Below are 15,799 nucleotides of genomic sequence, written 5' to 3' on the forward strand. Positions count from 1 at the left end.
AGTATATTTACATACTTATACTTCACCATTTTAAAGCTTCTGGACATGTTTCAAAACTTTAAAATCACAGATATTCCACTTGAAAATAAATCATCTAATAAATCAAACACTGAGTTTTAGAGTCACTGTGTGAAATCTACGGAAGCCCGAAAAAGGTCATGTTAAAATATATCTCATTTTCCCTGTTTTCTCAAGATAAAGTTTTAATATCAGAAGTTTATAGAGATCTCTACTTATTTTTCTTGTTAAATCAAATAAAATGATCAAGTTTTAATTTATTTTACTCTCTCGAGAAAACTGAACTTGTCCTGAATGATTGGACTCCTGATTTGATTTTTCAATCACCAGAAACTTGTTTCAGGGTGAATAAGTCAAGATTTCCAAAATAAAAAAAATAAATAAAAAAAATAAAAAAGAAAAAATAAAAAACAGAAAAAAAGAAAAATGCAGCTTAATTCAACTTGTTATCTTAAGGAAACAGAAAAAAAACCTCTTTGGGCTTCCGTACATGTGCCTCATGAGATTATTGTATTATGGTGTTTTATATTTGGCTCAGGAGCGCCATCGCTTGGCAGAAGCAAGAATTAGCAAAAACTGCCAAGTGTTAAAGCAGTGCTGTGAACATTTATTTATTCATTTATTTAACCTTTATTTTGCCTGAGATATCACTGAAATCAAAATAAAAAAAAACACTTTTACAAAAAAGTCCTGTCTGAGTGAGACTGCACCAAGGTTATAATAGTTAACTAAAACGAAACTAAAAACGAAAACTAAAATTTAAAATACATTACAGTTAACTTAAACTAAAAAAAAGCTAGAAAGAAAACAAAAACGATAAGTAAACTAAAACTGTATCTTGTGTTAACTAAACTAACTGAAACTAACTAAAATTAAAGACAAAATGTCCTTCGTTATCGTTTCTGACAATATTAACAGCCTTTAAGATTTAAATTAATTGAGGCTGCCTTTATTGTTACATAGTCCAAGTTTATGATTATTAAAGCTCATATTATATTTTTTTTATTTTAATTTATGTTAAAATTATTTTATATAATTTATGTTTATATTTTTATAAAAAGTTTATATTATTTCCTTGTGTTTCAAGCAGCAGCCAACAGTTCAGTATCAGCATTAACTGAGCAGTGAGCACTATGTTGGACTGAAAATAAACAGTATTACAAAATATTTACTCTGACCTTTTTGAATCCTGCACCTGGTTAATAAGGTATGAAAAACTAAAACTAAACTAAAACTAAGCCTTGTTGCAAAAATCAAAACTAAATAAAAAACAGAATGCCCGCTCTAAAATTAATCAAAACTAAACTGTAATGGAAAATAAAATGTCAAAACTAACTAAAACTAAACTATAATGAAAAATCCAAAACTATAATAACCTTGGACTGCACTGTAAACAGAGGTTCAGGAGTCAGGAAGGAGACGCAGATCATTTAGTGCAGCCTGATAAAGAAGTTTGATAAAACCTAAAGATGATTTATCTTGTTTTCACAGGAAAATAAAGTTTAGTTTCTTCAAAACATTGAGACAATTTTACAAGAAACACTGAATTAGGCTTCACTTAGCAGCTCATGTGGTTAGCTTAGCACGACCTCCTGATTTGATTTTTCAGTCACCAGAAACTCCCAGGCATTCATCTTTTCAAGATAACAAGATAAATACGACAACTGAGTCTAAACTAAACAATCAAAGGTATTTAATGATGACCCTTTAGGGCTTCCGTAGCAGCTCTTGTACTCAGACTCAGAAAGCAGGGACAGATTTTTTTTACACAGGATGTAGAGGAAATAGTTTATTTGCAATATTCAGTTCATTACTTCATGCTTTTCATAAAATACTTTCTTTTTCTCTCTTTTGGGTGAAATTCATGCGAACAAAGTAACACAAAACAACACTAAAGTAAAGCTTTCATTCTGTTTCTGGCTGAAAAATCACACGTTCATAGACTGAGATACAGAGAAACGCATCAGAAAAACACACTCTGAGTTCCTGACGTTCTTCAGTCTTCAAGTTAAGGTCGTCACACGAAAATACGACAAATCACATCATCAAAAACACGTTTTAAAGACCTCACTAACGCTGGCTCTGTTCTCTGACTGTGCATGCTAATAAACCGTAACCAGAGAGGTCCAGACTGAAATGAATTCACTGTAAACATTTCAACACTTTGCTCAAGACAGAAAATAGAGAGAGTTAAAGTCTGTCCACTGCAGGCTGCCGTACATAACGTTCACATTTAAAGGTTGGATCAAACATCTCCATGTCTCAGGATGTTTGCAGGTTTTAAACCGTGTGCATGCTGCTCCTCCTGTTTCCACGGTAACATCTCTGCGTGTCATCGCTGAGGATTTCTCTTAATGCAACTTCTCACTAAAAGCTTTTACAGTAACACTGACCATCACAAAGTCACAACACGACTCTTCATCAGATTCAAGTTTCACAGGTAGATGAGTCAGAGGAGGTCAAACTAAGAAAGTTAAATCAAAGTTCATAAATCTACACGGCAGGAGACACGTAGGGGTCGTAGCCCGCCGCACAGTATGTCATGTCCACAAACACAGGGCGAGGAAACGGTAAGAGCAACATGGTCCCACAGAGGTGGTCAGGGCGAGGCTGCAGCGAGGGGGCGGGGTTATAAACGCTCTCAAAGGAGGCCTGACGGGGAGGAGACACGGAGCAGATGGAGACGCTGCTGGAGTCAGAGCTCTGGGAAAGAGGAGACTCAGAGTGTGGAGACACGTTCAGAGCTCTGTCTCCCTCCAGCTGTGGCTCCACGCCATCGACGCTGACGCTAAGAGGAAGAGGAGGAGGAGGAGGAGGCTCCTGCTGGCTCTGAAGAGTCGGAGAGAGGAGGACGTCTGAGTAAACAGCAGCATCAGAGCTGCTTCTGGCTTTGGTCAGGCTCTCCGTGAGCTTCTCTGACTCCGTGCTGCTCTGAGGAGTCTGATTGGCTGAAGCTGGAAGCTGGGCGTAGCGGTTCAGAGAGAACGTGTGGAGGTGACGCACGCTCTGATAGGACAGGTCTGAGTCCAGCAGCTCACTCTCCCCGAGCAGAACGACCTCAGAGTATCTCAGCTCCAGTTTCCCAGCAGCTGCCGGCCACGCCGAGCCCTGAGAGGAGACAGAAACACGTTTCTGATCAGGATCTGAGATCTCTGCAGCTTTTCCCACCGCTCACTCTAAACCGTGGTCAGACTCTTTTTCCAGCAGCGTGAGGAAGTGAAACACTAAATATGATGAAGTGAAGAAAACGTGATGTGAAGTGTTGAGCCGAGAGGAGAGTTTCTCCCTTTGTAACGAGATGATGTTTATACCCCAACAAGTTAATTATTGTTCATTAAATGTTCTTTTTAGCTAAGCTTTGGTCAGCTGTGGAGAAAATTTCCTGTATTTGAAAATTTATTTAAATAACTTTATCAATAATCTAAATATGAAGCTATTAATGATGATACTTTGAGTTTCTCTGATAAAAGACTCATTTTCAGATTTGTTTTTATCGTTCCTTATATTTTCTGAAGAGAATGTCTGCATGCTCCTCCCACTTCCTGTTTCCTTCCATTTAATAAAGGCAGAAACATCCTAAAAATATTATTTAACTCTCATTTACTTTACTTTTTGGTTGCTAAAGGAGAATATGCATTTTGCCTCTGCTGCCATCTAGTGGTTGTAATTTTAAAACATCACGATGAATGAAATATAAAAAGCCTGTGTTCAGATTTTCTCCTGAAGTGTTTTAATTCTTCTTCAGTACGACCTTCACGTAAAAAAAGTGCTCTTTGGTAATTCTATGAACAAATATTTCTTTTTATGCTGTGAAAAACATTTGAACATGTTTTGTAAACATTTCAACTAACTGTATTATTTATAGTTTTTGAGCTTAAGAACCCTCTGATGCATATCTGTAACTTTCTGAACTCATCAAATATTTAAAAAAAAGAAAGAAAACCTTTTTTTGTCATGTCCTAACAGGAATAGAAACACTGTAGGGGAAAATCTGTTACAGGCTGATCTGCAGCTCTACTGAAGAAACCATCGGCTTTAGGAGAATGTGACGTTAAACAGCTGCTAAATAAAAGATCAATTTTCATTTTCTACTCCACAATTTTGTGACTTTCTTCTTTTATTTTAACAACTTTAGCAAAATAAAATCATACAGGGTCCCAAAACTCTGTTGAGGAGATAAATCCCTTAAGAATATCTGCTTCTTTTATTTCAAATATTTCTCTGAGTTTATTTATTTGTTTGTTTAGATTGTTGACCCCCTGCTGTGAGAACACACTGACAGGCCCATTCACAACCAGACGTAAAACTGTGATGTCATGATCTTGCTTTAGCTACCTCAGGGTTTTCAACAAAGAAAATCAGATCAAACACTTTCTGTTTTCATGCTTTACATCAAGTTTAACTTTGATTTGTGTTGATATTTTTACAATAATGGAGGAAACATGGAATTGATGATAGTTTGGTTTTGGAAAGCAACTTCTCTAGAAGGCCACCAACCCTTCCTCTTAATTTTTGAGATAGCAATAGCCTTTAGCCTGTGTTTAAGCCTTTAGATTTTGTTTAGCCTTTAGCCTGTGTTTTTCCCCTTATCCTGTGTTTAGGCCTTTAGCTCATGTTTTAGCTTTAAGCTAATGTTTTAGCCTTTAGTGGCTCATGTTTTAGCCTTTAGCTTATGTGTTTTTCCCTTTAGCCTGTGTTTTTTCCTTGAGCCAGTGTTTTACCCTTTAGCCTGTGTTTTAGCCTTTAGCTAATGTTTTAGCCTTCAGCCTGTGTTTTTTTCCCCTGTATTTTGGCCTTTTGCTCATTTTTTAGCCTTTAGCTTGTCTTTTAGCCTTTAGCTTGTTTTTTAGCTTTTAGCCTGGGTTTTAGCCCTTAGCATGTGTTTTCCCCTTTAGCCTGTGTTTTAGCCTTTAGCTTCTGTTTTAGCCTTTAGCTTGTGCTCTATCTCTCTCCTGTTTCTCTTTCTTCTGCTCCTCTGTCCTTTTTCTGTCTGACAGTTAGGCTCCAGTGTCCACCATCACTACAAAATTAATCACAGAAATCGTTTTCAGCAGAGAAAAACACAGATCTCTCTTCTCTCTGCTAAACTTCATCAGCCGTCGTGGTGTTGTCATGGAGACTTAGACGAACAGGAAGCTGAGAGGTATCATTCAGGAATAACCTATATTGGTGTTTTAGGCAGATCAGGCAGATATCTTGAAGGGAGACTTTTTCAGGATCCCTCAGAAACTCCTCTCAGGGACTTTAAGGACTAAGGGAAGTGACGTTACCTCTAAAGCAGGTTTTGGGGTCCAGTGGGCCAAGCTGCTGAGGGAGGGATCAGGGACGTCCTGGAACAGCTTCTCTTTCACCCTGTGGGGATGATCAACACGTTTCATTATTACAGGAGTTTCAGCCGTGCTCGGAGCACAGAGGCAGAGACAGAGCGAGTGTTTTCAGAGAGTCAGTGTGTGAGGAGCTTACATCTTAGTCTGAGCCAAACAGGCCACCATCACCAGCCCCAGAGAGGCCAGGATGAGAGGGAGGACCACCCAGACCACTACGGACAGGTCAGCAGAGCCTTCACACACACAGGGTTAGACTATCAGCTGTGTGACTCATGTTTTAGGGTGTGTGTGTGTGTGTGTGTGTGTGTGTGTGTGTGTGTGTGTGTGTGTGTGTGTGTGTGTCCAGTCTCCACCTATGTGCACATTAGTGACGGGTCCAGCTGCTCCGGCTCCAGCCTCGGTGTTCGCCTGCATGAAGATGTCGTAGACCCCAGGAGAGAGGTTCTTCAGGGAGTAACTGAGAGTGTGAGCAGGCACACACACACCTGACCAACACACACACACACACACACACACACACACACAGGAGGAGAGGAGTGTTTATATGTTTATATGATAATTAAAACATTTATGAAAGCCTATGTCCAGATTTATGGACTCACTGCGGGCTGGCTGTGTTTCTGATGTGAAGTGCAGGGTGTAGTTGCGGATGAAGCCGTGAAGCAGCTCCACAGGTACAGGAGTCCAGGTGAGCTTCACCGTGCTGCCTGAGATCTGCTTCACCTCCACTGAAGGACCAGCAGAGGGCGCTGCACAGGCACAGAGAGGAGAGGAGGAGGCGGTTTATGCACCAGGCTGCAGACATCATAACCTCAGTGTGCATAGAAATACTCCAGCCCCTAGTGGACGCTTCATGAACTGCAGTTTTCTCTCCTCTATCCCTGACGTCATGAGTTTTCTGCTTGGTGTGAGAAGTAGCTAACTCACTATCTCTGCTTCATGACAGGGGGGATGATAAGGTTTGTGGTTTCTTCAAAAGCGGCTGCTCGTGTCTGGTCTGACGGATCAGGATGGAGATTATTTCAGTTTATCATGAAACAGGATCTGACCTGGATCTCTGAGATCTCTGAAGCGCTCGCCACGAGAGGAGGACATTTAAAACAAATGAGACATAATTATGAAACTGAATCATAGATTTTCCATCACCATACCTCCTTGGCGTGTGTAAACGTAGACCGTCCTGTTCTGCCCCGCCCCTTTTTCACCGTACAGCGCTCTGACTGAAACAGCAAAGCGCTCCAGAGGCCTCACTCCCTCTGAAACGACACAAAGGTCAAATTAACGTCTGATAAAACCTTTTCTCCACACACACACACACACACACACACACACGAGGAGCAGAGCATCACCTGAGATCACTACAGTCGTACAGGAGCTGTTCAGCCGCCTCCATCGCAGCACGTTGCTGTTTTTCTCTGTCACAGAACGCCACTCCACCACGTAGCCACCAGGCGACCAACCAGCCGGAGCCGCCCAACGCACGTCCAACCTGCTGTCGTCCAGAGGCGTCACAGAGAGGAGGCTCGGGGACGGAGGCTCTGAGGGAAGAGAGGGTTGAGGAGGTATAAACATGGATGAGAGACGTTTCTGTGGCGTTGCTGTTTGTTTCTGAAGCAGAGTCTGAAACCACACGCTGGAAACAGCCTCGTGTTGAGCCTGGACGCTGAATGTACGGTGGCCCTGAAGTGCAAAACCAAACCACAAAAACAAAACACACACAAAAAAGAAAACGAACACAAAAAAGAAAAAACACAAACACACAAAGAAAACACAAACACAAAAGAAAACACACACAAAAAAGAAAACACAAACACGAAAAAAGCACATGCAAAAAAGAAAAAACACAAACAAAAAAAATAAAACAAACACAAAAAAGAAAAAAAAAGAAAACACACAAAAAGAAAACACCTGTAAAAAAGAAAATACACAAAAAAGAAAACACACAAAAAAGAAAACACACAAAAAACAAAACACACACAAAAAAGAAAAAAAAACAAAAAAGAGGAAACACAGACGCAAAAAAACACAAAAACAAAAAAGAAAACACACAAAAAAAAAAAACACACAAAAAAGAAAACAAACAAAAAAGAAAAACAAAAAAGAAAACACACAAAAAAAGAAAACAAACAAAAAAGAAAAACAAAAAAGAAAACACACAAAAAAAGAAAACAAACAAAAAAGAAAACACACAAAAAAAAGAAAAAAAAACAAATTAAGAGGAAACACACGCAAAAAAACACAAAAACAAAAAAGAAAACACAAACACGAAAAAAGAAAACACACAAAAAAGAAAACAAACAAAAAAGAAAACACACAAAAAAGAAAAAAAAACACAAAAGAGAAAACACACGCAAAAAAACACAAAAACAAAAAAGAAAACACAAACACACAAAAAAGAAAACACACAAAAAAGAAAACAAACAAAAAAGAAAACACACAAAAAGAAAACACACAAAAAAGAAAACACACAAAAAGAAAACACACACAAAAAAGAAAACACACAAAAAAGAAAACACACACAAAAAAGAAAACACACACACAAAAAGAAAACACACAAAAAAGAAAAAAAAAAACAAAAGAGAAAACACACAAACAAAAAAGAAAACACACAAAAAAGAAAACACACAAAAAAGAAAAAAAGACACAAAAGAGAAAACACACACACAAAAAAACACAAAAACAAAAAAGAAAACAAACACAGAAAAGATGTTTCAGATACTCCTGGTTGTTAAAGCTCTTCCCTGTTTCACTGCAGGATGAGATCCACACGCTCACACCTGCACAGGAAGTTTTTTTTTAACTATAAAGTTGATCCTGCTTCGACCAATCAGAGCGAGGAGCTCCGAGGAGGCGGACAGCTGCAGCCCGCGGCGTACAGACAAACTGAATCAGAGGAAACCTTGACACTTAGGAACAATTCAGAGCATGAAACAGCTGCTGCGTCGACTCATCGCTGCGTGAAAGCAACGATTCTTGTTTTGTCACCTTGAAGACGCCGGTTTTGTCTGAGTGTCGTAGTCACACAGTGACAGGTTAAACTTTAGAGGATGACGAGCAGACGCCGCCTCCACACACCTGCCGAGGCTGAGACGAAAATAACCTGCGCTCTGAATGAAGAAGTTTAAAGACCTGAAGGATGAAGCTCTGACACAACCAGGCCCTACCTGCTTCAGAGGCCCCCAGGAGCCAAACGTGAGCCTCAGGGGAGGCCCCTCCGGAGGTGGAGGCCGTCAGGGAGCAGGAGCAGCGTCCAGCGGGGAGGAGCAGGCTGCAGGACGTAACGCTGTGATCCAGGTCTGTGCAGCTCCCATGATCCCTCAGTGCGTGACTGCTGCTGGTCTCACAGGTCACGTTGTAGAAGAGGACTCTGCCGTTAGCTACGGAGCGCCGCAGGGGCTGCACGCCGCACGCCACGAGAGCGAAGACAGAGCAGAGCAGGAGGATGATGGATGTTTAAATCAGAGTTCATTTAAAGAGAAAATCACACACACACACACACACACACACACACACACACACACACCCTCTGCCTCCAATCTGTCTATACGGTAATGAAGATGTAATTTCTTGGAAGCATTAAAGCAAATTATGAGCAAACAGAGAGTGATTGAAAACTAATCACATCCAAAAGTTATTAAACTGTAAAGCTCAGAGAGATATGAGCAGTCATGACTCAAATTCACACATTTCACCACACACACACACACACACACACACACACACACACACACACACACCTGCCACAGCAGGGAGCTCGGCCTCCAGCCGCTCTCGTCGGCGTGTTTCACTTCTCTCCAGAAAGCGGGAGCAGCAGAGGGAGCTGGAGGAGTCAGAGGAGAAGAAACACACGTTAGAAACGATGAAATGAAAGATAACAGGAGCTGAGGGGACAGACAGGGAGTGTCTCAGCGTCCTCTCACCGTCCTCCGCCGTCCCTCCCCAGACCTCGTTGCTCCACTGGCTCCAGGGACTCGTGGCGCCCATGAAGCGGTGCCGCAGCCTGACGCTGTACGACGTATCAGGTCTGAAGACACAAACCAGGAAGCTCCTGTCCCTCACTGCGACGTCCCGGACCTGAACGTCAAACTTCAGAAACAGAAACAGAGACGAGTCACCACAGGACGGATGTTCCCATGTTTCTAACCACTTCCTGATGTTTGGGGGTCTGTGTGGGGGTCTGTGTGGGGGTCTGTGTGGGGGTCTGTGTGGGGGTCTGTGTGGGGGTCTGTGTGAGAGGGGTGGGTGCAGACCTGTCCCCCTTCTGTAAACTGGATCTGAGACGTCAGGTTTCCCGCTCTGATCTCAGGAAGAGACACGGGGAAGTCGACCAGCCCACCGCTCCAGGTCACATTCAGACACCGAGGATGACCTTTGACCTGCTTCACGGCGCTCAACGCCACAGCCGGTAACTCCACTGAGAGATGGAGAGAAGGAGGGATGGAGGGAAAGAGAGAAGGAAAAGGAGAGAAGGAGGGAAGGAGAGAAGGAGGGAAGGAGGGATGTGAGGGGGTTAGAGAAAGAGGTAAAGGAGGGAAGGGGAGGAGAGAAAAACAAAGGTCAAAAGGGTGTGAAACAGGTCAGAGAGCGTTGGACAGGTAAGAGTGAGACAGGTTAGAGAAAGTGAGACAGGTTAGAGAAAGTGAGATGGGTTAAAGAGAGTGAGATAAGTCAGAAAATGAGACAGGTGAGAGAGTGTGAGACAGGTCAGAGGGTGAGACAGGTGACAAACAGGTTAGAGAAAGTGAGACGGGCTCAAAAGAGTGAGACAGGTCAGAGAGCGTGAGATAAATTAGAAAGAGTGAGACAGGTTAGAGAGAGTGAGACAGGTAAGATGGTAACACAGGTTAGAAAAAGTGAGACAGGTAAGAGAGAGTGAGACAGGTCACAGAGTAATGCGGGTCAGAGAGAGTTGGACAGGTAAGAGTGAGACAGGTAAGAGAAAGTGAAACAGGTTAAAGACAGTGAGACAGGTCAGAGAGTGAGACAGGTAAAGGAGTGTGAGACAGGTTAGAGAGTGAGACTGGTCAGAGAGCTTCGAACAGGTAAAAGAGAAACAGGTTAGAGAGAGTAAGACAGGACAGCGAGTGACACAGGTTAGAAAGATAGACATGTCAGAGAAAGTGAGACTGGACAGAAAGTGAGACAGGTCAGCGAGTGAAACAGGTTACAGAGAATGAGACAGGTTAGAGAGTGAACCAGGTTAGAGAGTGAAACAGGTTGGAGAGAGTGAGACAGGTTAGAGAGTGAGACAGGTTACAGAGAGTGAGACAGGTCACAGAGTGAAACAGGTTGGAGAGAGTGAGACGGGCAGAAACATGCTTGATCATGACTCAGTCTTGCCTTTGAGTCTCTTGACAACTCTGAGAGTGAGACAAGTTAACAAGACCGATGCAGGTCAGAGAGAGAAAGACAGGTCAGAGAGAGTGAAACAGGTCAGAGAAAGTGAGACAGGTCAGAGAGAGTGAGACAGGTCAGAGAGAGAGAGACAGGTCGGAGAGAGTGAAACAGGTCAGAGAGAGAGAGACAGGTCAGAGAGAGTGAGACAGGTCAGAGAGAGAGAGACAGGTCAGAGAGAGTGAAACAGGTCAGAGAGAGAGAGACAGGTCAGAGAGAGTGAAACAGGTCAGAGAAAGTGAGACAGGTCAGAGAGAGTGAGACAGGTCAGAGAGAGAGAGACGGGTCAGAGAGAGAGAGACGGGTCAGAGAGAGAGAGACAGGTCGGAGAGAGTGAAACAGGTCAGAGAAAGTGAGACAGGTCAGAGAGAGAGAGACAGGTCAGAGAGAGTGAGACAGGTCAGAGAGAGAGAGACAGGTCGGAGAGAGTGAAACAGGTCAGAGAGAGAGAGACAGGTCAGAGAGAGTGAGACAGGTCAGAGAGAGTGAGACAGGTCAGAGAGAGTGAAACAGGTCAGAGAGAGTGAGACAGGTCAGAGAGAGAGAGACAGGTCAGAGAGAGTGAGACAGGTCAGAGAGAGTGAGACAGGTCGGAGAGAGTGAAACAGGTCAAAGAGAGTGAGACAGGTCAGAGTGTGTGTTGATGGTGGACTCAGTCGTACCTTCGAGTCTCCCGGACTGACAGCGTCTCTCTGACGTGGCGTGTTCGCTCTGACTGGCGCTGTGAGCCGTGACGCTGACGCAGAAGGTGAAGCTGACTGAGGATCCGCTCAGCGCCGCGGTGCAGCTGCTTCCTGACGTGGTGCAGCTGAAGGTGGTCAGAGGGAGCTTGGAGGAGATGTTCAATCTGCGAATCCTTAAAGACACACAGACAGGTTCATAAACACACACACACACCTGAACTTCAGTCTCCCCTCCAGGGAACAGGAACCCTCAGACTTTTTTGAGGTGGAGAAATGTTTTTATCCTCAGTGTGAAGAGGGAGCTTTAACACTTTTATCTCATCAGTGAATCTGATCACCATAGCCTCACGTGAGCAGGCGCTCTACAGCGAGTCACACACTGAGCGTCTTCACACAGAGGGAGACTGAATATCAAAGTTACGCTGGCACAAAGGGAAACATGTAAAAACAGAGTGGTGTCTGTTGTTGATCCAGTCTGACAGGGTTATTCTGAATCTGTCGTAAACACCCTGCAGAGGCACAAACACACATTTCATCAGGGAGTCTGAATCAATCACTGTCAGTCTGTCTGGATATAACCTGGTTATCTGTGATTTCAGAGGATTCAGTCAGGAGGCAGAGCTGCTGCCAGGATGTTTCAGACACTGCTCAGCGCTGGACACTATGAATTCACGGTACACGACATCTATCAGATATAAAGAGGACGTCTCAGAAATATCTGCTTCCTGCGTGCCCACCGCCGAGAGCTACATCTAGATCTGAGTCTCTCTGTAAGACAAACTGTCACGACTGGTGAAGCAGACGCAGTTTACTGTTAGAGCGAACCAACAAGTGAGCGTTACCGAACAGTGTTGTTCTGCAGAAAGTCAAGTCACGCTCCAAAAACTGAGCAGGAAAAGACGATTCATGCCGACAGAGAGATAGAGCATCAGGACATTTCCAGAAAGAGGTCTTTGCTCCAGAGAAATGGAGTCAGAGAAAGTCAAAGTCGAGTTTCCTTCAGCATCCAGAGACACTCACACACTAGGACTGAGACTCTGACATCATTTTAAGATTCTGATGATGTTCTAAAAATCAAGCTACATTCTAGAATCTTTGAAACAATCTATAACTCAGGAAACATTCTAGAATTCTGAAACAGTTCCATAATTCTGGCGTCATTCAAGAAGAATATTGAAATTTTGGATACTGGCGACATTCTAGAATTTTGGTGATGTTTAAAAAAAAAATTCCCAGAAATGTTCTAGAACTCTGGGGTCAGAGTAGAATATTGACAGTGTTGAGAAATTGAGGAACATTCTAGAATTCTGGTCATAACTGAGAATCCTGAAAACATTCTAGAATCCTGACACGGTTCCACAGTTCTGATGTCATTCAGGAATAATATTGACATTCTAGAATTTTGCTTACAGTCAAGAATTCTGGTGACTTTCAAAAATTAGGAAGAGGACTGACAGATCCAAACCAGACCAGAAGACCAGTTTCTGAGAGCCAGCAGCTTCAAAGAGGTGGTAGAGTCTCAGTTTCAGTTTCAGTTACTGTGAAGAGGAGACTTTGAGCTGCAGCTCTGACAGGTCAGACTGCAGAAAGAAAGAAAGACCTCCATCACTGAGACAGAGGCAGAAGAAGAACCAGAGGCTGGACCATCAGAGCCCACCAACAGACTCCTGAAGACAGGACGATGGAGCTACGGACTGATGGATCAGAGTCTGAACTCTTTGATCCATCATCAGGAACACATGAACTGGGCTGAGGAGGGAAACCTACAGACGACCAACATTTGGAGAAATTTCAGCTGGATTAGCGCTGGAAGAAGATCACATCCATGACAGTGGAGAATAAACTTTAGATCCCTCCTGTGAAGTGAAACAGGTCTAAAACACGCCTCAGAGGAACAGCTCAGCTCACCCTGGGATCCTTTGAACCTGCAGAGTGTAGCGCGTTGCTGGAGGGTCCCCTGGCTCCCAGCGGCAGGTGACGTTGGCTCGATTCATGAACACGCAGTCGATCAGCCTGGGGGGTCTGGGGTCTGTGTTGGAGGATGTCAAGGAGGCAGCTGGAGGAGGAGAGAGGCATGATGGGAATCTCAAAGAAGGAACTTAAGGCATGAATCTGAAGATTATCAAAGCTATTTTTGTGACTGGAGGGGATAATCAGGAAGGAAACAGTTAAATATTTTACTTTTGACGTCTCAAATTACAGCTTCTGCCTAAGCCACGAGGTTGACATTTAAGTGTAATTAAACCTAAAATCAGTCTAACCAGGTCACACACGGATCATTGATCTGTCAAACGTTCTCACTGCGTGCCAGAGCAGTTTAGCCCGAGGTTGAACCAGCAGCTCAGACAAGACTCTGCAGGGCGTCTGCCAGCGTTCCACTTTCCCACAGGATCCAACTCGCTCTCATTCACCTGTGAGGTCGGCTCTGCCTCACTGAGTTTACAACACGTGTGTGTGGGTGTCACATTCAGATGATGGTGTCTCAGGGTTAAAGAGGACTCTGAGTCTTACCCAGGGCGAATGTGGCCCCCAGCAGACAGGTCCACATCACAGCCGCGCTCTGCTCCATCAAGTCCTAATGCTCTGTCCCAGCTCACTCACTGCCCCATCACACTAATCCAGATCCAGATCCAGCACCTGCACCTGAACAGACACAGGTGATCGCTCTTTAAAGGAGCAGTCTGCATCATTTCAAACAACTATCACCACAAACCGTCTCTGCTTCAGCTTCATGGTCTGAGTATTGATGCATGTCAGGAGAGGAAAGACATCGAAACAAACTGGTTTGTTCAATCTGCCTTCGTGAAGGGGTTTGGTGGTTTGAAGAAGATCAAAATCAGGCCCAAAAACAAAAAAAGAAAAGAATTTTTTATTTTTATTTTTTTTACAATTTTTTATAAAATGTCAGTATTCTAAATTTTTCTCTCAGAAAAATAGTAAAAAAATGATTTGGAAATTTTTTTTACTATTTATTTAAAATGTCAGAATTCTGATTTTTTTTTCTCGGAAAAAAAAATAAAAAATAATTTGGACCTTTTTTAATTTACTATTTTTTTTTTAAATGTCAGAATTTTTTTCTCAGAAAAAATAGTAAAAAATAATTTGGACATTTTTTTTTTTACAATTTTTTTATTTACTTTTTTTTTTTCAAATGTCAGAATTTTTTTTCTCAGAAAGAAATTGTAAAAAATACTTTGGACCTTTTTGTATTTTGTTTTTAAAATCTATTTATTTATTTATTTTACAGTGACCCTTATCCTCTTCTGCGTAAAATACATCACCTGGGTGTCCTGTAGTTTAACCGGGAGTCAGGTGTATTTAAAGCACAGATTTAAAAAACAGACTGAATTATCATCCAAAGGCATCTGCATGTTTAGAACATTTAATCTTTTAGTTACAACGTCAAGTTTATGTTCAAATATCTTTAAAAATGCTGTTTTATTTCATTTTTAGTGAAATCACATTTTCCATAAAACCAACAACATACTGTGCATTAGTGAAACACATCACTAGCCTACATTTACAGCTCTGAAATGCTAAATTCTGCAAAGTAGATTGACTAAATAACGACAAATTTCCAGGTTTAGTTCTTTAAACAACGTTTGCATTAAAATTCGTATTTGCTCGCCTTTAAAAAAAGTCTAAATCAGTTGATGCTTTCAAACAAAAGTCCGAAGTTTAATCTCTAGAAGTCGCAAATTTATAAAAGTGACAATGAATGTATGTTAAAAGTTAAAAGTTCACCTTTCTTTGGTGAATCTGAAGCTCTAACCTCTCAAACTGGACAGGTAACTCTGGAGAAACACCTTTCCACAGCACGCGTAACAACGCGTCCTGCGCGTCATGCCGTGCGTGTAAGACCGGATGGATCGGTTAATCGTTGCACTTACCGCGAAACTGACTCCAGTCTGAAGCTTCAACAGGAAAGAGTTTGAGCTGAAGTTTCCCAGAAAAAGTTCAGAAACACGTGCTCCAAACTTAGCGCTGCAAAGATCCCAGAGTCCAGCGCGGAGGACCGGAGCAGGACTGGAGCAGGACCGGAGCAGGACCGGAGCAGGACCGGAGCAGGACGCGCGGCACCGCGGCTCTGTGCAGACTGTGCCAGCAGCAGCAGCAGGCTCCTCTTAACCTGAGGTAAACACATCTGCACCGCCCAGCTGTCTGCCACACACCGGAACACACAGGCTCCATATTTGGAGTCTGGGTCCCCCAAAAGGATCATGGGAGGCTTTGATATGAGGTCTGACTCACAGTTACCAGATTGATTTAAAGCCCATCATCCCATCAGTGGATGAGAGAGTTCTGAGAAAGAGTTTCTCCTCTTTCTGTCAGTCTCAGCTCACAGAATCTGAAACTATCGGGTCTGATCTGGATCAT

The 15,799-nt window shown here is 42.7% G+C and overlaps 1 protein-coding gene across 1 annotated transcript; it reads right to left on the reverse strand.

Moving 5' to 3' along the window:
- Window positions 1–1,799: 1,799 nt before the first annotated feature.
- Window positions 1,800–14,041, reverse strand: LOC141806128 (interleukin-6 receptor subunit beta). Its single transcript, XM_074691393.1, has 14 exons — window positions 13,934–14,041; window positions 13,331–13,478; window positions 11,402–11,595; window positions 9,596–9,759; window positions 9,266–9,431; window positions 9,083–9,165; window positions 8,510–8,741; window positions 6,695–6,883; window positions 6,497–6,601; window positions 5,948–6,094; window positions 5,699–5,830; window positions 5,482–5,578; window positions 5,289–5,370; window positions 1,800–3,126 (listed from the first exon to the last, which is right to left on the reverse strand). The coding sequence occupies exons 1-14, from the start codon at window positions 13,989–13,991 to the stop codon at window positions 2,512–2,514; spliced, it is 2,412 nt and encodes an 803-aa protein (XP_074547494.1). The 5' UTR covers window positions 13,992–14,041; the 3' UTR covers window positions 1,800–2,511.
- Between the last annotated feature and the right edge of the window lie 1,758 nt (window positions 14,042–15,799).

Source organism: Halichoeres trimaculatus, unplaced genomic scaffold (genome assembly GCF_033239565.1).
Source record: "Halichoeres trimaculatus isolate MK-OKI-2021-1 unplaced genomic scaffold, fHalTri1.1 fHalTri1_scaffold_17, whole genome shotgun sequence".
Classification (NCBI taxonomy): domain Eukaryota; kingdom Metazoa; phylum Chordata; class Actinopteri; order Labriformes; family Labridae; genus Halichoeres; species Halichoeres trimaculatus.

Coding starts and splice junctions, on each gene's coding strand:
- LOC141806128 (XM_074691393.1), bottom strand. CDS start 13,991: ATGGAGCAGAGCGCGGCTGTGATGTGGACCTGTCTGCTGGGGGCCACA. Junction 5,579..5,698: donor CGTCACTAATGTGCACATAG/GTGGAGACTGGA, acceptor GTGTGTGTGAAG/GCTCTGCTGACCTGTCCGTA. Junction 3,127..5,288: donor CCCCAAAACCTGCTTTAGAG/GTAACGTCACTT, acceptor GTCTCCTCTCAG/GGCTCGGCGTGGCCGGCAGC.